Source organism: Copadichromis virginalis, linkage group LG12 (genome assembly GCF_057382275.1).
Source record: "Copadichromis virginalis isolate Kocher_CV1m ecotype Utaka linkage group LG12, C_Virginalis_male_GT1.1, whole genome shotgun sequence".
Taxonomy (NCBI): domain Eukaryota; kingdom Metazoa; phylum Chordata; class Actinopteri; order Cichliformes; family Cichlidae; genus Copadichromis; species Copadichromis virginalis.
The window spans coordinates 32,246,827-32,269,569 of record NC_140629.1 but is presented as its reverse complement, the minus strand read 5'-3'; the positions used below and the strand labels follow the sequence as shown (position 1 = coordinate 32,269,569).

Below are 22,743 nucleotides of genomic sequence, written 5' to 3'. Positions count from 1 at the left end.
TATTTGTGGTCATACCTGGGGTGTTAGGCGCATTGGTTGCCAGGTGTGCGGAGCTCGTCTGGAGCTCGTTTGGCTTTGTGTCATGACTGAAGAAGGCTACCTTTTTTGTTCTGTACCCGTCAACGTCCGATAAATATCGATGATAAACATAGCTGCCAAGATCATAAAGTGGTGAGTGAACGCCAGAGCGCGTCTATTAACCCTCTACTAACCTTTAGTTGTACTTATTTGTGTGTGTGTTTCCCCCCCCCCCCCCCCCCCGCGGCTTCCTGGTAAATATCACACCTGATAGGGCTGCATGTAATTCTTTGGTAATGGATTCTGTGCGTGTTGTGTGCTCGCAGGTTGGTCTACAGAAAATGAAAACCTAAATGTGCTATGTAATGCAATGCAGGGTATTAATCAGGCTTCATATCACTGAGTAGCTGAGAGTATAAAGCGCGTAAATCCACATGATTTTTTTTTCTGAATTTAATGTGGGTTTTTAAAAAAAAGTTATTTCTTCCGCTTTAACACAAAAAATCTGATAGTAATAAAAGGAAGCAATTAGTTAATCAGTATTAGTACACATAATAAATATTATACATATAGTACAGTTTATATCCTTAGGTACAAATTATTAGGCCTATATTTATACAGAGTGTTGACTGAACATCTATGCTGTTGTGTGTTACCCTAGTAACAGTTTTTCAGCATGCGTCTTGCCAAACATTCTTATATTTTTGCACTTTAAATACAGCATAATAATGCAATTTTTTTTCACTTATCTTTAAACATGTAGAATATTATATGTAGTTCATTAGAAGAATATTAAAATATATACGTTATACTAGATTCAAGATAGGATAGGTTTACTCCCAGACCAAATGTTTATTCTGATTGCCAAATAGAGTATTTAGCTTTGGGTTTTAATTTTGGCATGTAATTGAGACATAAGCCCGATCCAAGACTTGCTCCACTGAGCGATCCTGTTAAAACTTGTCAGAATGGGTGTCACAGCAGGGAAAAAAGGAGCTTGTTGTCTCTGTTTGTGCTGAGCAAAACAACACAAATTACAAAAAGGGAAAAGGTGTGGCCCCTTTGCGATATTCTGTACATTACAGGTTGGTAACCAGTAAAAGACGGTTTCCTACACTTCCTGTGGTGACTGATTGCATCAAGCATGTTAAGGTGGCAGAAAACTACTTTGGTGTCTGAGTTCCCACTGAGCTGAGCTTCAGTAAATTTCCAGTCCATGTAGAAAAGCCGTGCAGCAGTTTGCAGTGACGTGCAGTTATTCATCAAGCATTTCCAACATAATTGTGCGTACTTTGTTTCTGTGTGTAATCTTTATCCAAGTATCTCTCAGGAATAAGGAAGTGCATAAACAGTCCAAAGTGCGTGTTTGTGAATTAGATGACTTTTTTAAAATCCCCTACACACATATTAACGTATTCATCTCCAGCATTTTTTTTAGACAATGTAAAATTTGCTTAACACCAAACGGCATGTTTCAAACTCTTTTTCACGTTTTGTCTGGCAATTTCTGGCAAATCCACTTTGCTTTTGAAATGAGCAAAATGAATCTAACATCACACTTTCAGTTTATTTATTTACTAAAACACTCATATAATGTTTGAAGTCCTTGATTACAGCTGATGATATTGCCAGCCAATTATTAACAGTTCATTTTAACGTTTGATAACCATATGAAAATTGTTACTGACCCGTATATGTAAATGAAAAACTGGTATTATTGGTTGTTTGCTGTTTTCCCACCATATCTGCTTGTTTCAGGTAACAACAAGACATTCTGCCTCAAGCTCGTATCACACCATTGCCACTTGCTTGTGATGTCACTTCCCTGTCACAGAGTGTGATGGCTTGTGCCAGGATGGTGAAGCATCTCAGGCTGCCATTGCTGCTCCTGCTGCTGGCATTAGCTGCAGAATGCAACAGTAAGTTAAATCACTGAGGCTCGATTCGCTCAGAATATTTACTTACGGTTAGACGACATTTCAGCTGAAGTATAGACGTTTTAGTGTTAATGCATGGGGTTTAACAGAAGTATTGCTCCTACATCTCTTTTGACGTCATGCTGAGAGGATTGATAAAGAAACATCCATCACTGGGCAAATTATCAAATTATTTTTGAACCTCTGAAAATTGGTGACATACATAAAAGTGGCTGTAACACCCAAACCTCAATGTGATTCTTTTGTTAAACCCTTTGAATTAAAGCTGAAAGTCTGCACTTCAATCACAGCTTGACTAAAATCCACTGTGCTGGTGTACAGAGTAAACGACTACATCATGGTCCAAAACTGGGCCTTTAGTGCTAGTGGCCTACAGACTATAAAATGCAGATAGTTTTGGATTATTTTTTTTTTGTAAAAGGATATTCGGTGCTCATTATCCTGAATAATTACATTTAAAAATTAAAACGAAACACCTTTTTTTTTTCTTTTTTTCTTTTTTTTTTTTACTTAAATAAGTTTTCTCTGGTGTGTTATTCTGTTATTTGTAATCTAACAAAAAGCAGCAATGGTTAAAATCTCAGTTTGAAAACACTGAATCCAAGCAAGATTTAATGTACAGACTAATAACTGTGTCTCTACATTAAATCAGTCTGAAGATTAACTGTGAATCTTTGCAAACATTAAAGTCCACGAATAAAATGAAATGAAGTTATGTTTGATATTAGTGGTTTCAATTCTGCCTACTTTCCGTAGCCATGTTACGTCTAGCAGCTGGACATTTCTGGGCTCCTGCTCTCGAGCAGTAGGAGTTTTACCCTCACTTTATCCTTTCTTTTGAGCCAGAAGCTCCCTTGTTGTGCCTCCTCCACCAGATATTTGAGAGCATTTATCAGCATGGAGTCTGTCATTCCAACACCCCACACTCTGTTCATGAGCCCACATCTGGCAGTCCTCAGTAATTTTCCCTTTTCCCACAGAGCAGGTATGGTAGTGGTAGATATGTTGTGGTATAGTGAGGTTGTGGTTTTCTGTTGTGGTAATTTTGATTTTGTATTGAGCTCATGTTCTATTTCCTTTCAAGCCACAGTAGTTGCCAACACCTCCAACTGCAAATCTGAGCCCCACCTCTTTGCCTGACAAACAGGATCAGGCACTCTGATGTTATCATGCTCTCTGTTTGCTTCCAGCCTTATTGCTTTCAGTTAGGTTATACAGGACCCTCATATCAGGCCTATGTTACTGCTTCCTTCTAGAAAACGTGCTGCAAGGTGGTAGCTCTCCTCTAGGCCTCCTACATAGCCTTGATAATGATGCACAGCCTTGCTTGGGGCATCCACCATATGTGTTCTCATAACAGCCCTTCGATAACAGCCTCCCAGGATGTCCACCTACTGTGCTCCTGTTGGCTAACAGCTCTGATTTTATTTGTCTTCTCTTTCATTTTCTCAGTCTCAACCCACATCTATCAATCTGTCCTACATTTACAGAAACAATCTTGTGCTTTTTCAGTCTAATGATGACGGAGTTTACTGAGATTCCAGACCACTATGCCCTGTGCTTGAACATGAGAATGACCCAGTCATATACAGATTTTATTATTGTTTTTTCTTAATATTATTCTTTTAGTTGCTCCTTTTATGGGTCTGCCTCCATTTCACCCGTTCCCTAACATCCTCCTCTGTCACACCAACCACATGCATGTCAATGACCATATCCATTAATCTTCTCTGTGGTCTTCTTCTTTTCCTCCTCTCTGGAACCTTCACATTCAATACCTTTGTCCTATATACTGACTGTCCCCACCTTACCTCCCTAGCTTTGTCACTTAAGTATCAAGAAACCTATTAAACTATTTTTGACAAATTTTTCCACCAATCACTGTGGAGTTTTATGTCTAAATAAACATTATAGAAAATGCCATTTCAAATGGTCACAGGTTGAGTTGCTGTGAGCACAGCTTAAATGAATAAACTCTGGGTGGATGAGTGAAACTAAGATAAGTTATCAAAGGTAAGAGACAACGTTCACTTACCTGAGATAAGTGAATGCTGTCCTTTAAATAACTGTGCCAAGTTTTTTTTTTTTATCATATTGTTTATTGGAAGCTGATGTCTCTTTGTCACGTGTGTTGCCAGGCATGTCTCCACCAGAAAAACCAGACAAACTTGGCTGCAGGTCCCCCGACAAGGAGACTTTTTTCTGCTGGTGGACCCCAGGCTCTGATGGAGGGCTGCCCACTGTGCATCACCTCTACTATAAGACAGAAGGGTTAGTTTAACCTACCAAGTCTGTTTTCTTGTTATTTTACACAATAGAGATTGTGGGTCCTCCGCTGGAATCAAACTGGAGTTTTAAGTACGGCATAGTGTATTTATCTTCACCCCACGCTACCAGATACTCCATGAAGTTTCAAATTCTTTATCACCCGCGTTGAGAAATAGTAAAGGTGTTGTTTAGTTGTACGTGGTGCTAGATAAGTAAATGTGGGGAAACTACTGGGTCTCTTTTCACACCCTTGTGAGCTGAGCACAAATCTTTGTGGATGTGCAAGTACACCAACGTAGACGTGGCTCACCCAAATGACCCACATTTCTCTAGCTAAATCCTAGCACTAGCATTTCAAGAATCTTCACAGATGAAATGCCACAAAACTGAGTCATGGTCCTGAGAGGATGGATCTCGAAGATGTTTGTGTGTTTGTGAAGCCCTGACTTGGTGACATTCTAAATCATTAGTCATCCCAGCGAAGAATATAATATAATAACATGCTAACCAGCTCATATTATCATTTAGGTTTCCAGTAGTTGTCTTTACTATAAATAATAAGGATATTATATGATATTTTTAAGTGTTTTTTTTTTTCTTTTTTCTTTGCTAATTTTGAATCATCAATCACTTAACACGCATATTGGGTTAATTGATTGATTCCAAACTGGGCAAACTTGAGTATGTGAGATACACTTAATGCTTAAGCCCATAGAATATGATAGTAAGGTGCAATAGAAATGACTGTACATGCTTACAGACTCATCAGAAAATCCAATTATTCATTTCTTAGGAGATGCAACTGAAGTCACATTGCAGTGATCGGTGATGACATGTATTTTGTTCATGTGCAGTCAGGAGAATATGCGCCAGTGTCCGGACTACCACAAAGCTGGAAGTAACTCCTGTTTCTTTAGCAAGACCTCTATCTGGGTCGAGTACACTGTGATTGTGGAGGCCTCCAATGCCCTGGGGAATACTTCTTCAGACCCCCTTACTTTTGACTTGATGAACATTGGTAAGTTTTTCTAGTTTTAAATAATTTACATGAAATATATAAATCAAACATGATTTTTGATTGTTTTGTGATAAACAGAAACCATTAAAAATAGAAATATGAGCATATATCATTTCTGTAAAGCATTCTTGTACTAAAAATATCCTCAGTTTATTTATTTTTTTATTTTCTGGGTTGTAATGGTGGCACGGTGGTTAGCACTGTTGCTGCACAGCAAGAAGGTCCTGAGTTCAATTCCACCATCAGGCCGGGGTCTTTCTGTGTGGAGTTTGCATGTTCTCCCCGTGTTTGCATGGGTTACCTCCGGTACTCCGGCTTCCTCCCACCGCCCAAAGACATGCAGCTTGTGGGGATAGGTTAATTGGATAATCCAAATTGCCACTAGGTGTGAATGTGCGAGTGAATGAGAGTGCAAGTGGTTGTCTGTCCCTGTGTGTTGGCCCTGCGACAGACTGGCGACCTGTCCAGGGTGTACCCTGCCTCTCGCCCTATGACAGCTGGGATAGGCTCCAGCGCCCCCCGCGACCCTGAAAAGGATAAGCGGAAGCGAATGGATGGATGGGTTGTAATGATCATTTAAAATATGATTGCTTTTGGCCTATCACTGTACTGTGCACTAAACTATAAATCACGCTGACCTTTCTTTAGCTACACAGGTTATTATTTTACAACACTGAAGCTTGTTGATATAATTAGGATTTTCTGGTAATGATTAAGGGTCACTTCAAACTTTCTCATTCAGAATTAAAAACTTTTAAAATGTTAATAATAATAATCTGCTCAGATCAAAATATATTTGTGTCAGAACAGGAGTAACACAAAAATCTGTACGGACTGAGCTAATGATTGGCACAGTTTTATTGCCCAGACTGCCTTCTTGAGGCTGGTGAGGAATGGAAAAGTACTGAGTGACATACATGAGCCGCAAATAAAAACCTGAACAGAATGAGGTGGAACTGGTTTGTGCACAGCAAAACTTCTGTATACTCCAGCATCAAATTTCACACCTTTTGTTGGGGTTATACAGGCAGAGCGGTATCTGCGTCCTGTCCTGTAAGCAAACAGTAATTTCACTGCATTAGTTGTGGAGGGTTTTTGGCCTCAGAAAACACACTTTACAAGCACCCATGCATGAGACTAAGCACAGATCAACATGCTGGTTTCTGAATAGGGCAGCTGCAAACCAAAGTAGAGGTGTGGCCATAGGGGAGGCAATGCTAGTCTGCTGGTTGGTTGTTTCACATGTTTGCCTGCAAACAAATCATGGGTGTAGGGTTTCTGTTGAGTAGCACGAGAAAATATAGAGTATCGGACTCTTCATTTGCTAAATTATGATTACATTTTATGCACTAGAGTGGTTTTTTTTGTTTGTTTTTTTCTAAATCAGTTCATTCAGTTCAATTCAGTTTCATTTACATGGCTCAAAATCACAACAACAATTAACTCAAGGCACTTTACATTGTAAGGTAAAGACCCTATAATAATACAGAGATGGCCCCCAACAATCAGACAACCTCTTATGAGCAAGCAGGTGGTGATAGTGGGAATAAAAAAACTCACTTTTAACAGGAAGAAACCTCCAGCTGAGCCAGGCTCAGGGAGGGGCAGCAATCTGCTGCAACTGGTTAGGAGGGAGAATGGACAAAAGACATGCTGTGGAAGAGAACAAGACATTAATAACTAACGATTAAATGCAGGGTTTTGTATAAAAGAAGTGAGTGAAGAAGAAACATCATGGGAAACCTTCTAGCCGAATAGACCTATTGGGAGCATTCTGTGTCGCCTGATCCAGCCCTAACTATATGCTTTATCAAAAAGGAAAGTTTTAATCCTAATGTTAAAAGTAGAGATTCACACTGGGAGCTGGTTCCAGAAGAGGGGCCTGGAAGCTGAAGGCTCTGGCTCCTATTCTATTATTGGATAGTGGAGTAGTGAAGACAGGAAAGGGTGAGTGGGTGGGGGTGCAGCAATGGGTCGCAGGTCAGACTAAAACCTGGGCTGCTGCATTCTGGCCATGTTGAAGGCTTTTCAGAGAGTTCATTGTAACAATAAATTATAATAGTACAGCTTAAAAAGCAATAAATGAACAGAAGAGGATGTTATGGATAGGCTGAGATGAAGTCAGGAAGTAATTTTGTTAAATGAGCTTGCTAGAGACCAAAATATTTACGATTATGATTTTTGCCTCACTTTAACAGCCCTACCTGATAGCTTGACAGTAAACGCACAAACTGTGGGTTAACTCTTGGACACCAAGAACCTTGTGTAAAGTCACTCCTCACTCCAACATGCCCATCTGTATCTACGCTGGTGTTATTGGATAAAGGCAAAATGACAAAAAAAATACAATCACTTTTTTCAGCCTAGTTCAAAATTTCAATATGTAAACAAACTAAAGTTAATGCTCTTCTCATAAAACTTAATTTCATTTTGCTTTTAGTGCCAAATACCAAATGTTGGCATGCAAATATACTGAACTAAGTTTGTACCTGATAAACAGCATCACAGTCTCTGTTTCTCTCTATTGATGAACAGTGAAGCCCTTTGCACCTGAAAATGTTACAGTGGTGGTCAACATAGAGGACAGCCCACACCTCACCATCCAATGGCATACACCGTCTAACATAGACACAAAGTCAGGATGGGTCACTCTGAAGAATCAACTGAGAGTCAAACCAGACAAGAGCAAAATATGGAAGGTGAGTGGCTGACAGAGCTTCTCTAATATTGCATGGAAACGTTCTTACACTGTGCCAAAAATGAGTCCCCATGGAAAATTACCATTGGATGAATGAAACATGTGCCAACCTATTTTGTTCTCACCACTGTGTGTATGTTAGTAAATTATAATTGTTCAGAACAAACAGTTTTGTAGACTCTTCGTGCTATTTGGATACTATCTACATGCTAACCCTCCCCCACCATATATAAGGAAACAAGTTTCCGAAATGACAATAAGTTATTATTGGTATTATCAGTAGAGGAGGTGGTTGTTGTTGTTATAGTAGTAGTATTAATTTTAAAGATTTGTATTTGTTTTCCTAAGGCAGCCAAGCTGTGATTTGTTTGTATGCATTTTCAGGGGGGCTTCTAAATGTTACTTTTCTTTTTTTGTTTTTTAAGATACATGATTTATCAATATTTTTATATTTTTCCGTGAAACTTCATTTAGTCAATTGATGAGGTCTAGTTATCCCAAGCACAGTGGCAAATCTACTACAAAATAACTTCAAAAGAAATAAATTAAGGTATTGCAATGGCCCAGTCAACGTTCAGACCTCAACCTGACTGAAATGCGGCGGTACCTTAAAAGAGAGCCATGCATAAATGAATGACCGCAAAACTCAGTGAACTTAAGCAATGCAATAAAGAGGAGTGGGCCAAAGTTCGTCCACAATGAGGTGAGAGCCTGATAAAGTCATACGGAAAATGATTGCTTCAAGTTATGCATGACCTTGTGTTTTTCACACACTGCCTCTGCCTTTTGGCTTAGTTTTTGTTGAATAAATAGTGACATGGTGTAATATGTCACCTGCTGCTGTATCTGAGGTTGTGTTTACCCAGTTTTAAAACCTGGAAAGGACTAGATTTTTTTTTTTTTTTTTTTTAAATGTCTCTGTATATAAAACCTTCAAACTGACACAGCGCACGCTTCCTGTTTGTATTGATTGTATGTGAAAATTGTAAATAACTTTCAAAAATCTGTGGATCTGAATGCCAATCAAGTCTAAAAGTTACTTCTTCTTAGAAGTCACTTCTAAGTTTGACCAACATTAATTTTATGCAAACCTTTTAACAAATATACAAATCAAACCGACATAACATTTTAGAATTAAATGTGAAATCAAATTAAACTCCAAGTTTAAAGTAAATTAAGTATTATTATTATTACCATTTAGATTTTCTATCCAAAAAAACAGAAAGCCACACAGTGAAAGCTTAACATGTTACCCATTATGAGTTGAAACCTCAAAATGTTACATTTTGAAAATTAATGCAATCACAAAATTAATTTTAGGTCTAACTTTTAGCAGTCTTGGCTAGTAGCGATTATCTCCTCTGTCAGATGATGAATCCATGTTGGCAAGTCAAGCATGAAATCAGGCTCTGGAATGAACTGCACCAGCCCAAATAGGAAATCATTAAACAACCTTTTACTGTCATGTGAAGAATAAAGTTGTGGTATAACCTGTCACACACGATTAATCAGTAAATCAGTATACTGCAGTTTAACCATAAATTTTATGGTTAAATTGTTTTATTTCAAAGTAAACAAATGTATTTTTAACTCTCATTTAGTCCAAAGGTGATCTTAACAGTAGTAGAAGTCAAATGTTTTGTGATTTCTTTTCCTCTTTCTTTCTAGAATTACGCGTCAGAAACACAAACACATTTCACCATTTACAGCATTGATCTTGGGGTGGTGTACATGGTTGAAGTGCGCTGTGCAATAGACAATAGCTGGAGTGAGTGGAGCAACACTACCTTTGTCAAAGTCCCTAACTGTAAGTCCCGAAAGCCCTTTACGCCTTCTTTACAACATATTGGCAAGTGCTAACAGTTAAAGATTAATAAAAATGTGCCCTTTTTTTTTTTTTTTTTTTTTTTTTTTTTTTTTAAAAAACAAAATTCAGTTTCTCGCAAGGACAATTCCTTTTGGATACTGGTTTTCAGCCTCTGTCTAATTCCATTGCTTGCGGCAATGATTATCTTGATCCTGAAGAGAAAAACGTATGTATCTGATATAAAGTCTAAATCACTCTATTTTACATGAAGACAAGATGTGAAGACTTGACTCATGACTGTTTTCTTTCTCAGTGTGAAGAAGTATATTCTGCCCCCTGTCCCTAGTCCAAAGATAAGAGGAGTTGATGTTCAACTTCTCAAGGTGATTGCCTCTCCATTCTGCTTCTAGAATATGCACACACAAAAAAAGCCCCATTGTTTTGGTGCTGATAATAATATACTCTATTAACCTTTGCAGAGCGGCCAATCTGAAGATGTCATTAATGCCATGCTTCTCAACCAGAGATTTCCTGTTATGATACCCTGGAAGGACCAGAAAGAGGATTACCTGATCGTGTCTGATAAAGAAACCTCGTATTTGCCATTGGAGAAAAAGAAAATATTCATTCTGCCACTTGCCATGGCATTAGACTCAGAAGTCCAATCTAAGGAGACAAGTGAAGTGGATCACTTTCCAAAAGACAGCGAGTCTTCCTCAGAGGAGAGTTCAGATAAGACAGAGTCGTCGCAGCTTCTTACTAAATGCTCAAGTGCAAACGTTTTAAATGATGAGAAGGCAAATCAGCTAAAAGGTGTCACTGAGAAGATCTTCCAACCGTTTGGAATCTGTGGTTATGTGGATATTCCGAGACATGAGCACATGCAGGAAGCAGACTACAGCAGAGTGAACGAGGTAAATGGTGACAATATTTTAATCATGAAGAAAGAAAATATTCCCCATACTCTGGACACACAGGGACAAGAAGGCAGTGTGCCTGATAACTACAGCATGGTGAAAGAAGTGAATAGTGACAACGTGGTTTTCCTGGAGAAACACAGTGAGTCAGTTAACGCTTCTTTTAAGGCTAAAGGCTACATAGACTGGGTCAATCAGAAGCCAAAAAATCTTCATATGACTGGGCACAGTGAAATGGGAGTGTGCCCACAACTAGTTGGTTGTGAATATGTAGATACTGTCCCTCCACCAGCTGTAATCTAAAACTTTTTATCATATAAAAATGCTATTATAAGGTGACAGCAGACATTCATCATTACTTACTGTTGAATCAAAGCTGTGAATAGTCTATATTTTTGCTGTTCTCGTTGGATGTACGGTTGGTACAGACATTCGTAAAAACCATAAAATATACAATCTCTGGTCCAGGGGTACTTGGGCTACTGAGTATAAATTATACTTGCACCAACAGCAGGTAAAAGTTTGTCCTTATTCAGTAGAACAGTTTGACATGTGCTCATTGGATTTGCGCATTTTGTCCAAACATCCATGAGAATGATAGTGCTCTGTTTCATCTCGAGTTATCTGGGGGCTGACTTTTTGTTTTGAGTAACATCCAGTGAATGGATTCTTTTCAACCAGATTTGGCTAATACTGTGGTTTACCAATTAATACCTGCAAAAACCTCAGGTGTAATTTGTGTTTAGTAGAAATTAGTATTGCCAAAGTTATGCTGAAATAGATCGAGACTATACCAGCTAAACATCAAATCCCTGCTTTTAGCTCAAAGCATGATGTGTCCGAGTACAGCATGACTGAATTGCTTTTAAGTCAACTCTTATATTACATTAGCCATGTCAAGCTTTCAAAACATTATTAGTAGAATGCTTAATTTGTGGTATAGCTAAGTAAAGTAACCCAAGTTTAATCATTTAAGGCTTGTTGGCAAAGAGACTGTTGCTTGATGGCTTTACAGTTACTGTTTTCATTTTTTGTTTTTGTTTTGTTTTTTTTTGCCTCTGGAAGGTAAATTGTGGTCTGTTTCATTATCAAGAATGTACACAAAGAGCATATCCAGGTTTCTAAAGTCATTACAACGCAATATTATTGGCACATTTTTATTTATTTTTTTAAAGTGGTGGCATACTGTGCTGTAACTGACAAGCAAATCTGCATATGAACCTGTGCCTAGTCTAATCAAGTGATTATTTTACAAGATATGGTATCATTAAAAAAGCTTCAGACTTAAAGAATAGATTTGTTTTACTGATGTAAATTTATAATTAGATTTTTAAAATGCATCTTGTAACATAATACAAGGACTTCCAGATAGGTAATACTTATGCATTACGCATGTAAACAAGCTAATTACATGTGGAATTTAAAAGAAACTTTTGTTGTGTGTGTTTGTTTGTTTTAAACACTCAATTAGAGAGATGGGGAGAGAGAGCGAGATCAGAGGGAGCAGAGTTCAAATGGGTTAACAGAGATGACATAATAAAATATGGAAAAATCATTGTTTGTTCATTTTTCTTCTCTGCCTGAATCTTAAATACTCTCTATGGTCTAAAGGAGCATTTGGCTACCATACATTTCATTTTTTTTCAGAACTGGTTCATGTATGAACTAGCTTACATTCACCTCAAAAAAGGTGAGATATATAGATATAGATATATCTTTTTTTTTTTTTTAATTTAAATAAATTTTTATATACCAAAACCTGAATGTCAAAGATGTATCGGCTCATCCAGCTCACAATCCATCACCAGTCACAGGTTATTGCCTGTAAAATGACAAATGTGACCTTGGGGTGGCTGTAGCTCAGGTGGCAGAGCAGGTCAGCCATTAATCAGAAGGTGGTTCGATCCCTGGCTGCATGCCAAATATCCTTGGGCAAGATACTAACCCCATGTTTGCCTACTGGTGGTGGTCAGAGGGCCCGGTGGCGCCAGTGTCCGGCAGCCTCGCCTCTGTCAGTGCGCCCCAGGGCAGCTGTGGCTACAATGTAGCTTGCTATCGCCAGTGTGTGAATGTGTGTGTGAATGGGGGAATGACTGAATGTAGTGTAAAGCGCTTTGGGGTCCTTAAGGACTAGAAAAGCGCTATACAAATGCAGGCCATTTAACAATTTGGATAAAAACCCATTAGGTGATCACCGTGTGCATGTTTCATTACAACCTGATCAATACTGTTGGAGCGGCAGCGATTCTTACTTCTGTTTAGCATTTATTGATAAATGCTGATTGAACAAATATTTTTGTTTATTTGAGAAGACAACTGAAGGTTGTAGACTTGCTGTTCTCTATAATATTGGGGGTGTCTCAGCCAAATGTACTCAAGCCTCTACTCTTGTGCATTAAAGATTCACTTATTAAGTTGTGATTACACAAATGACACTTAAAATTGAAATTTAAAATTAATGGACTTCAAACTGATCACAAAATGTAATTCCATTGTTCTTGGGACAGTATCTTTTCTATAGTTAAGTATTTGTCAAAAAAATATATACCATTTTAAAAAAAACAAAAAACAAAAAAACAAAACAACAACACCTCAACAGTGTGGCAATACATACTTATCAGCACTTTTGGAGCTTACTAAATATTTATTATCTGTATAATTCGATTATAACAAATGTCGTAAACTGACAAATGTGATTTCTTACAACTTTTTCAGGTTTAAACAAATCTACACAAACAATACACAAATTAAATGAATGAGACTAAACATCTTAAACTTAAGACTATGCACAGACAATTTGACACAACACACACATGTCACATGACACTGTTACCTTGCAAAATGTCTGTTATGAAATCTATTTTATATCTATTTCTCCCTGGCTTGAATCAAAATGTAAATGTAATGACTTAAATGCAAAACCATGTAATATCAGTCAGTCATTCAGATATTAAAATCCAAGCTTGGTTTCTACTTTTAAAAAATAAAGCGCAGTTTAATGGATTTTAGTTTTTTTGCCCCTGTGAAATATTGCATGGTTTAAGTTTATTACCCTGTGTGAACCTGCCAAAAACTGAACCAAATGTGTAGAAAAGATTTGTATTTGTGGGTAAAATTTTGAAAATGTAAAAAACAAACTTATTAACATGAGTGAAAGTCTAAGCAGGTTGTTTCATCTTTCATCCAAGTGGATTCTTCAGTAATAAAATCAAATTTATTTAAACCCTACTGAGGGTTGTGCTACATATGCTAAATACCAATTCTAAGCAGTGTGAAAGTCACAAAAGTGCACTCTAAACAAATCACAGGTATTGTGTATGTGTATATATATTCTAATATACACTGCTTTATGTTGATTTCTTGTGTACAGACAGTATGCTATAGAGACTGGTATGCAGCATATGTTATATAACATGAATGAGAACATTGAAGAACATAAACATTGGTTTATCATTGTTCTTAAATTAATGTGTAACTTCAGTGTCATGGCAAAATAAAAGGTAAATTTAAACCATTAATTCCTTTAATATGCAATCTTGAACTTACTCCACATGTTTACAAAGGATGATACACAACTCTTTATTCAAAACCTTCAAATTTTACTGGAGTCAAGGAATGTCACTATGTCAAAATGTCATTTCTTTATGTAAAATGACACTAAAATGTCAAAATCGTTTGAACTGAAGTTTATTATAAAGAAAAAAAATGCAGTGTTAAATCATCATACATCCCCTTAACAACCTCCACACACTGTCATGAAGCTGCTGATCATTCAGATTGTGGGATCTCTTCAAGTTCAGCCCTACTAAGAAGAAATCATAAATAACTGGAATAAGCACTAACATGATACTGACAAAGTCCTGGAAAGCTGCGAGCCGCAGTTTGAGAAACACCTGCAGCACTGTAGCCTTGGAAGGCTCTTTTTCTGCCAGTACGATGAGAAATAAGGGGATCCATTTTTCAGGCACAAAAGGCTTCACAACTGTTAGCTCTCTTCATCATCAGTGTTTTCAGTACATTCATTGTCCAAGTGCATGGACCGCAGCTCCACCTCAAAGTCCATTAATGTGTGGTTATACTCCTCCTCCAACATTTTCTTCCAGATTTTTACTGAGAAAGGGAGACAATATGTAATTATTTTTTACTGTTTCACGATTACTGTTAGAGACACTTTGTTTTTTACTAGACAGAGCAATATCATCGCTATCCAATGTTACAGTTACTTACTGTATTGTGGTTCCTCTGGCTCCGTTACATCCGGGTCAGGCACAGGTTCCTCAGTGTTTGTTTCAAGCTCTGCCTCTTCCTGGTCTCTCTGCTCCAGGCTTGACACCATCCCTTCATAGGCTGTCCTGGCCTCAGAAGACAGCTCGATCATCTTGTGATAATAATCCTGTAGGTACGAAAGTTTTCAGCTCATTTGAAATTACCTATTAATGTCATCTTAAAACAATAATTGTGCGTACATTTGCATAACAATAACCCTGACCTGTGCACCATCATAGTTGAAGATGCCGACCAGGGTGACAGGCACGGCCTTGTTGACACAGCGTCCCAAAGCTTTTCTAGAGAGTGCAAATATGAACGGCACACCCTGCTCACGACATGTATCAATGATTGTGTGGAGAGCCTCATCCAGGCCGCCTGTGAAAGGTGATATTTTTGCCCTTTTCATGCAATTGTAAGCATTCCTTGTACGTCACAGCTCTCCCAGGATCACATTTATGAAAGACTATATGACAATTCTCGCTTTTCCATGTTGCTTGATAAATCAGAAAACAACAAATTGTATTCTCTCCATTTTGTCTTCTCTCTAATTTGTGATTTTTAAGACCAAAAAACATTTCTGAAATGCCAACAGGGAATAGTGTGCTTTTTAAAAGCAATAGCATAAAACTAGAAAAAAAGGAGATAATGAAGTTCTGAAACTGTAATGGACATGTTTAAAAATATTAAGTGACCATAAAGAATTGGGATGCATACATATAACTCCTGCTGATCATAGCCTAGACTTGAATTTTAAAGTAACAACACAAAGAACATGAAAGTTGGACTGGCCCAAATTTAAAGAAAACGTTCAGAATTCCTAGTTTCCAAACTGAAAGCCAACTATCAGGTCTTATAGTACCTTTGGACTGGATGCGTTCACAGTTAGGTGAGATAATGACACACTTGATCTTCCTGAGTTTGAGGTGCTTGTGGACCTCCCTAAGGCCCATCACGAGCCGCCTCTTCATGCGGGCCTTCATGGGGTCCTTCTGGTACAGGCGGTCCTGGAACCGAACCAGCTCCTTTAGCAGCAACATCACGCACTCATCCACATCTTTGCTCAGCATCTGGCTGCAATAACTGAAATGCAAATGAAAATGGAAACGCGATATACTCGGGGTGCAAGCAACCAACATCAACTTGTGACTGGTCATGCAGTGAAGCGTGCAGCTTTGGCAGTCTTACTCTCTGAATTTTCTGCTGTGGATTTTAGGTGCTGGGTATGACTGAGGTGAGGGGATTTGTTGCTGTATGGTCTCATTTTTGTCCGTCTCTTCAGCTTCTCCCACGATCTGACATGTGTCATTTAATTCATCAAATCCCTCTGCAGGAGAGCCAACCTCATCTATGGTTTGAAAAGCACAAAATTAAAAATATTAGCTGCAATCATTCGTTTCCAACAGCTCAGAACAAAGCATACTGGCAGCAATAATTTCACTGCATGCTCTGACCTGTGGCGTTTGCATCACACTGCTCTTTTTCTGTACAGTTACTCGCAAGTTTATACTCGCTTTCAGGCAGCAGTCCTCTCTCCTCCAGTAAACGCCTCTGCTTCCTCTCCTCTCTCTCCTTCAAAATGACCTGAGGAACCAAAACATGAGTTCAAGTCTATAAACAGAGCTACACAGCTGAAATGAATTCTCATAAAATTGATTATATTTGTCTTTATTGCATAGTAAATAAATGAACTTTGCCTTCTTCAGAGGAGTTGGTTTCTTTGCTTTGGGCACCTCTCTTTGCTTGCCTTTCTTTACCAAAGGACTAGTTGAATCGAGGGGATTGTGTGCAATTTTATCCTGCTGCCACAGAGGCTTCTTCTGGGCAGATGTTTGCTTCTGAACAACAGGTAGTCCTCCACCAACTACACATACAGGAATACTTATTTTTCATCAGGTTATGATAGCATGCACTCCAAGATCGGGGTTAGGAAACTACTTAAATTAGCATTATTCTTCAAAACAAAGTATAAAGTGATATCTATCAAGCCAACCTGTGAGAATAACTGGCTTAGCGTCCTGCTTGGCTTTCTGAGACTGCTGCTTCTTTTCCAGGGTGGCCAGCATGTTTCCGATGTCCAGTTGCATAGGAACCTTGCTCTTTTTCCCAGAGGCTTTCTCGCTTTTCTAGAAATCAGGTAAACAAGAACAGAACTGCACATTAAAATCAAACCTGTTTCCAATTCTAAAGGTTAACTTTAATGTACACAAGACACAAACCTGTCCTTTTTTTCCCGTTTCAGTGGGTTGTGTCTTTGCTGCAGGTGATTTTCCCTGGTTCTGGTCAGCAGATTGATGCTGACTTCCTTCTCTTTGGTTTTCCTTAAAAAGAATGTAAAAATCACTATCATAAAAAAACACTATAAAATGTAATTTTAGACTAATATTAAATATATATATGATGAAATGATGAGTACCTCATTGCATAGTTTTGTATTGCTGCTGGTTATTAACCTTTCAGTCTTCGACAAAGCAAGAGTCAAGTCTGGGAACTCCTCTTCATCCTTCAAAGAAAACCATACAACAGAAGTAATCCTTCTCCTAGGAACAGAACGAGTTGAACAAAAATTCACAACTCAGATTTTCTTCACCTCAAATTTTGGAGGCTCTTGAGAAATCACCGGCTCTGACGAGTCACCTCCTGCACCCTCACTGCTACTTTTCGGCTTCTTTTTTTTCTTTCGCTTTTTCCTCCCTGGAGCTATCTCTTCCTCCTGTGCAGCCATGCTCTCAATCTGATAAGATATAAAAATGACAAAGCTCAAACACCCCATGAAAATATAAAGGCTTACTGTGAAAGTTTAGCTTTTTGTTATGTTGAGCAACCCATTTGATAAATTCTGTTATATCAAGGATGTAAACACCACGATATATAGTCTGTGTGTCTATAATTACATGTTTGCTTGATGTTCACAAATAATGTCTCTTTGGCCTCATTACTCTGTTGCCTTGCTTATTTTGGTTTGGTTTACAATGTCTTTGTAAATAAAGAACAGCTCTTCACAGAAACTCTCCAGTGTTGCCATAGTTTGAACACAATTTTAAGTACTGCACTCTAAAGATAATGTTAGAGATTTCCATGGCTGTTGTGAATGGCATTGTTTGTTGTTGTTAGATCAATAGATTTCTGATAATCCACAATGAAAGTTCAAACAAAGTTGAAAAAGACTTTTGGAGGGCGGTTAGACAACATAATCATATGCATACTATATGCAACTATATCTGCCTGTGCTAGAATGACTTAGACGGTTATAAGCGATATGTGTCTCACACAGTGCACAAACTATGTCAGGGTGCTGCTGCTTCCTGAACATAATGGAGGGAGGTGTGCCTTATTCAGAGCTAGAACATGAGTCCCTCTGTGCTAATTGCAAAAGAGGTACAAATTGCAAACCTGCAAATGGAGCTGCTAAATGTGGAAAGTGAAACGAGGCATAATAATCTCTACTTTGACTGTGACGCATGTCAGGTGTACAAGCTGATATGGTATTAAAAAACTGTAATTACCTTGGACTTCAGCAGGTGTGCTGTGTCAGATTTTATAACTATTGCAAGTTGGCATGCTGTAATTTCATTTACATTTATGAATAAAATGCAAGCTTCGAGAGAACATTTGTTGCTTCTTGCTTTTTCTGTGATGGTGCTCAGCCTCTGTGTGGATACAGAGTGTAACGGGAGAGCAGTGGGAGCTCTGTTGCAGAGTAATACTGTCCACATATTTTTAATTAGCGTGAAAAATCTACCTACATTTAAGAAAACCTAATAAAAAGGTTAATTACAAAAAACACCAAAAGCTACTAAATGGATGGTGCATAAGTGAAATTAAGTGTGATGGTTACTGCTGTGCGAGAGACATCAAGAGCCAAGAGTGAGCTATTTAAAAACAAAACAAAACATGACAACAAATGGTAAATGGCCTGTATTTATATAGTGCTTTACTAGTCCCTAAGGACCCCAAAGCGCTTTACATATCCAGTCATCCACCCCTTCACGCACACATTCACACACTGGTGATGGCAAGCTACATTGTAGCCACAGCCACCCTGGGGCGCACTGACAGAGGCGAGGCTGCCAGACACTGGCGCCACCGGGCCCTCTGACCACCACCAGTAGGCAACGGGTGAAGTGTCTCGCCAAGGACACAACGACCGAGACTGTCCAAGCCGGGGCTCGAACTGGCAACCGATTACAAGGCGAACTCCCAACTCTTGAGCCACGATTGTCCCAATACAACAAAACGAATACATACACAACTCACAAATACTCAGATATATCTAGTAATATTTAGTAACAGCCTTACAGATTTCTTTCCATCTTGTAAGTATATAAAGTGTAACGCAGAGCAGGGGTAGTGAGAAGGCTGTTTCGCCTTTCTTGTAGAATAATGAAAAAAAAAAAAAAAGTGTTCACACCTATAATACTCACAAATTAACTTTTAAGTGTCCAATTAAATCTTTTTTTTTATATTTACTCAAAATTTATTTAAAGAAGTTAATTTCGGCTGCTCTCTTGTCACAAGGGACGTAGGAGCATCCCGTGTCGATTTGGCAAAACATGATGCCCTTCCGAATGCTATCCCCGAAGGGACTTGTGTTTCCAGCTGAAATCAAAACATGGGCCCAGATAAGAGCCAGAAAATAAATGGTAGGTTTACCTCATGAAAATAATTAATTCACTTACGGATTGTTAAGATTTGCCAATTGCCTAGGAATCTGGTATAACTGTTGAGAATCTAAAACGTGCATCATACCTGCATACTGTTACAGCTGATTGTCTTGTCATTGGGATCAAGTTTCTTCGGAGGCTGAGAGGCAATGTTAGCCCAGGACGTCACCACCGGTTGGACTGTGCACACACACCAAATAAAGATAATCAACGTGTGAAATATTTTTAAAACTGCCTTAAAATTGCTGAAAGACAGACTAGAGTAAATCTGAGCCTACCTGCTTGGATAACTTGGCTTTCTGGCTTGGCATTAGTGGCACACACCTGGGGACCAGGTAGGGTTGGAGATCCTCTGCTGCCAGACTATGCAACAAAAAATTACAGCAGCACCAACATCATGAGTATAGCTTTCTGTAATGTGCAAGAGCTGTCACATAGCTTAACATTTGATATTCCCATGAGCTGACCATCCAAGAAGATGCCAATTTTGGAGTTTGGGAGCTTGTGAATGGAGGATCCCAGCACTCTTTCCGAACAGTAGGAGCTGCTTTGGCCACTGAAACACCACCCAATTCCGGAAAATCAGCCATCTTCACTTCAAATGGGACAGAATTTGTCTGTGCTGGTTTTGGCTTCCCTGCAGAAGTTGGGGCAGATCTTGTACCTTTAAAACCTGGGAATGAATTATGAAATATTAAAGGAGAAATATTTACATAAAGCAGCGGGTTTTAAACATTTTGTGCCCAACATACTACAATTCTGTTCATCAAAACTGAACAAACAAACAAAATCTATAAGACAATAATATGCTAAAGAATCTCATCAAGAATGACTGCAATTCTCACTGTATTGACACCTTTGCTCTACATCATCTCAACTGAATGTTGTCAGTTCATTCTTTAATTGCATTTCAGACAGTTACAGTTTATCTGCAGCATCTAGATCTTGCAAGATACCGTTACACAAAAACCATTAAATGGTCTTGCAGCTTCAGCTGTAGAGCTCCTTTAAAGTAGGCCAAGTTTCTTTCAGAATCTCTCTGTGCCCCTTTAGCTTTCTTGGCACCATATTAACATTGCCAAACTGCTGCCAGAGGTTTATGCACTTGGGCTAAAGGCCACAGACATTCCAAATCCACGTGAAGCTGTAAGACAGGCAGCTTTCACAATAATATCTGCTGGGTCATCAGCATAGGTTGTTACTTGGAGTTTGAGTAACATGAGAAAGCAACAAGGTTGGTGCACAAACATGCCCAAGGCACTAAAGCAATAGCCAAGCCTTTAATGTGTGGGCAACTCACAAGTTAGCCGATCATTCGTGTCGCTTTGCCCTCCTGTATATGGCAGTAATACGTGCAAGCTTGATACCAAATCCCATGGGATATTTGGGAATCACTTGACCACAAAATGATTTCCAATGTTAAAAATATTTTGTTTGTACATTCAATACAAAAACTAGCATCTGAACCAAGAAATTATTCCCAAAAAAAGTTAATACCATGTACGCCACTTACCTTTTTTCTGCATGTCCACTGAGGTTTTGCCCATGAATTTTCCTTGAGAGTCCTTTTTGTTTTGAGGCATCTGTGAAGATTAGAAAATAACAATTTACTTCATGAATAAAGTTTGTTTACATGTAGGTTTCTGTAAATAAAAATAAAGCCAACCTTAGCTTGGGGATCCTGTTTGGTCCTATTGCTCTGTAGGAAGTTATCACTGGCCTCTCTAACAGGGCGGCTGCTGCTGTAGCCATGACTCCTCGGTGCATCTCCTCCTCTGCCTGCTGGTTTTGGGCTCAGACCTGACTGGCTTCTTAACAAATTGTAACAACATGAGCACCCGATGAAAAGCCAAATGATTAAATACCCCTGAAAATGATAACTTCCTACCCTCTTGAAAACTGATCGGAGGTATAAGGGTTTGGTAGAATCAGAGGTTGCGCTGATGCTGATGTGTGGGGCTCTGCAGGCGGTTTCCTCGACCCCCTCTGGTGTCTATGGTCAAAGTCCTGGAAAGCAAAGCACATGACAGTTTTTTCTTCTGCCACCAAACAGCGTGTTGGTGTTTGACCTTTGATAATCACGCCATTAATTCCAAATTCGAGTAGAATCTGCATAAAGAAATTTAGCTTAAGACTAACCGCTATATCGATGTTTTGGACTCACAATGCACTAAAAACGAAACGCATCCATCTCCACTTGATTACAGAACATCCAGCTTATGTTGCACAATAGTAACCGCCGGGTTGAAAATGTCTTACAGTATAACTGAACTATTAGCTCATTATTGTGTTCAAACCACACATTGTCTTAGCAGTATCTCACTCGTGTAACTAACAGTTAAAGTTTGCTAAGAGTTAGCTCACGCTCAGCTGCAAAAACTAACATTCGTTAGCTTTCTAGCTAACTAGCTAGCAAAAGAAAAGAACAAATGTGGCATTCATTTTCATAAAATACCTTGTCCATCACTCTAGTTGAAGTCACATCTTCGTATCTTCATATAAGCTCATACAAGTCGCCAAGCTCCATCTTACGAGTGTACAGACAATAATCTACCCCAAAAGTGTGTGCATGGCTAACCAGGCTAAGCAACCTGTTTGACAGCATGAAGCCGGAGCAGCTAGCTGCGTGAAACAGCTGGTGTTTACATGTGCAGTCAGGAGATCCACAGCGACACCCTCTGATAAAACAATGTAAACCGTTTAACGAGTATTCCTGTTAATTAAAAAAGTATAATAAACTCTATGAATCCATCTTTTATTGAGACCCCGAAGGCTAGAAAGACGCATAAACATATCTATAACTCTATACTCTGTGCATATATGTGTAAATATAAAACACTTAACATTATCTAAACATACCAGGAGGACCCCAGATTAACGTTGTTGCTTGGCCCTACTTAATTTAAGTTGCTTAAAATTGCACTACATACACATTATTACTGACGCTGGCTCCGTAGTGTAGTGGTTTGCACATCTGCTTGGAACGATAACACATTATTAGTTATATTTTGTTGTAGTTTGCTTGGACTTCTTTGAAACTCCAAAATAAATTGTTGTGTATTTATTTAGTATTTCATGAAAGAGAATTGCGTCTTTAAATTTTCTACTTTGTTAAATTAACAAAACTAAAAAGCTTTACTCTGAGTACCA

General features: G+C 38.6%; 2 protein-coding genes across 4 annotated transcripts; one reads left to right on the top strand and one right to left on the bottom strand.

The window, feature by feature from the left end:
• LOC146697382 (prolactin receptor-like) lies at positions 1-13,808 on the top strand. Its single transcript, XM_085476096.1, has 9 exons — positions 1-171; positions 1,777-1,937; positions 4,094-4,226; positions 5,078-5,241; positions 7,777-7,940; positions 9,608-9,746; positions 9,876-9,972; positions 10,060-10,129; positions 10,226-13,808. Exons 2-9 carry the CDS (start codon positions 1,859-1,861, stop codon positions 10,964-10,966), a joined length of 1,587 nt encoding a protein of 528 aa, XP_085332222.1. The 5' UTR covers positions 1-171; positions 1,777-1,858; the 3' UTR covers positions 10,967-13,808.
• A 356-nt stretch (positions 13,809-14,164) lies between these two features.
• On the bottom strand, positions 14,165-22,396 carry LOC146697381 (selenocysteine insertion sequence-binding protein 2-like). 3 transcript variants are annotated; one of them, XM_085476093.1, is made up of 18 exons: positions 22,049-22,390; positions 21,482-21,600; positions 21,260-21,404; positions 21,107-21,176; positions 20,061-20,266; positions 19,872-19,956; positions 19,679-19,773; positions 17,520-17,663; positions 17,346-17,432; positions 17,149-17,250; positions 16,923-17,055; positions 16,627-16,793; positions 16,384-16,513; positions 16,118-16,277; positions 15,792-16,012; positions 15,153-15,307; positions 14,891-15,056; positions 14,165-14,773 (listed from the first exon to the last, which is right to left on the bottom strand). In XM_085476093.1, the coding sequence occupies exons 1-18, from the start codon at positions 22,055-22,057 to the stop codon at positions 14,649-14,651; spliced, it is 2,319 nt and encodes a 772-aa protein (XP_085332219.1). In that variant the 5' UTR covers positions 22,058-22,390; the 3' UTR covers positions 14,165-14,648. The 3 variants fall into 3 exon arrangements, with proteins under 3 accessions (XP_085332219.1, XP_085332220.1, XP_085332221.1); XM_085476094.1 differs by having other exon boundaries at positions 21,260-21,401; XM_085476095.1 differs by lacking the exon at positions 14,165-14,773 and having other exon boundaries at positions 14,965-15,056; positions 15,153-15,228; positions 22,049-22,396.
• Positions 22,397-22,743: the final 347 nt, after the last annotated feature.

Excerpts from the sequence above, each read along its gene's own strand:
- LOC146697381 (XM_085476093.1), bottom strand. Across the intron at positions 17,433-17,519 it reads AAGAGCCTCCAAAATTTGAG|GATGAAGAGGAGTTCCCAGA; the intron begins GTGAAGAAAATC and ends TTTTCTTTGAAG. Across the intron at positions 17,056-17,148 it reads AAACGGGAAAAAAAGGACAG|AAAAGCGAGAAAGCCTCTGG; the intron begins GTTTGTGTCTTG and ends CCTGATTTCTAG.
- LOC146697382 (XM_085476096.1), top strand. The coding sequence starts at position 1,859 with ATGGCTTGTGCCAGGATGGTGAAGCATCTCAGGCTGCCATTGCTGCTC. Across the intron at positions 1,938-4,093 it reads ATTAGCTGCAGAATGCAACA|GCATGTCTCCACCAGAAAAA; the intron begins GTAAGTTAAATC and ends GTGTGTTGCCAG. Across the intron at positions 4,227-5,077 it reads CTCTACTATAAGACAGAAGG|TCAGGAGAATATGCGCCAGT; the intron begins GTTAGTTTAACC and ends GTTCATGTGCAG.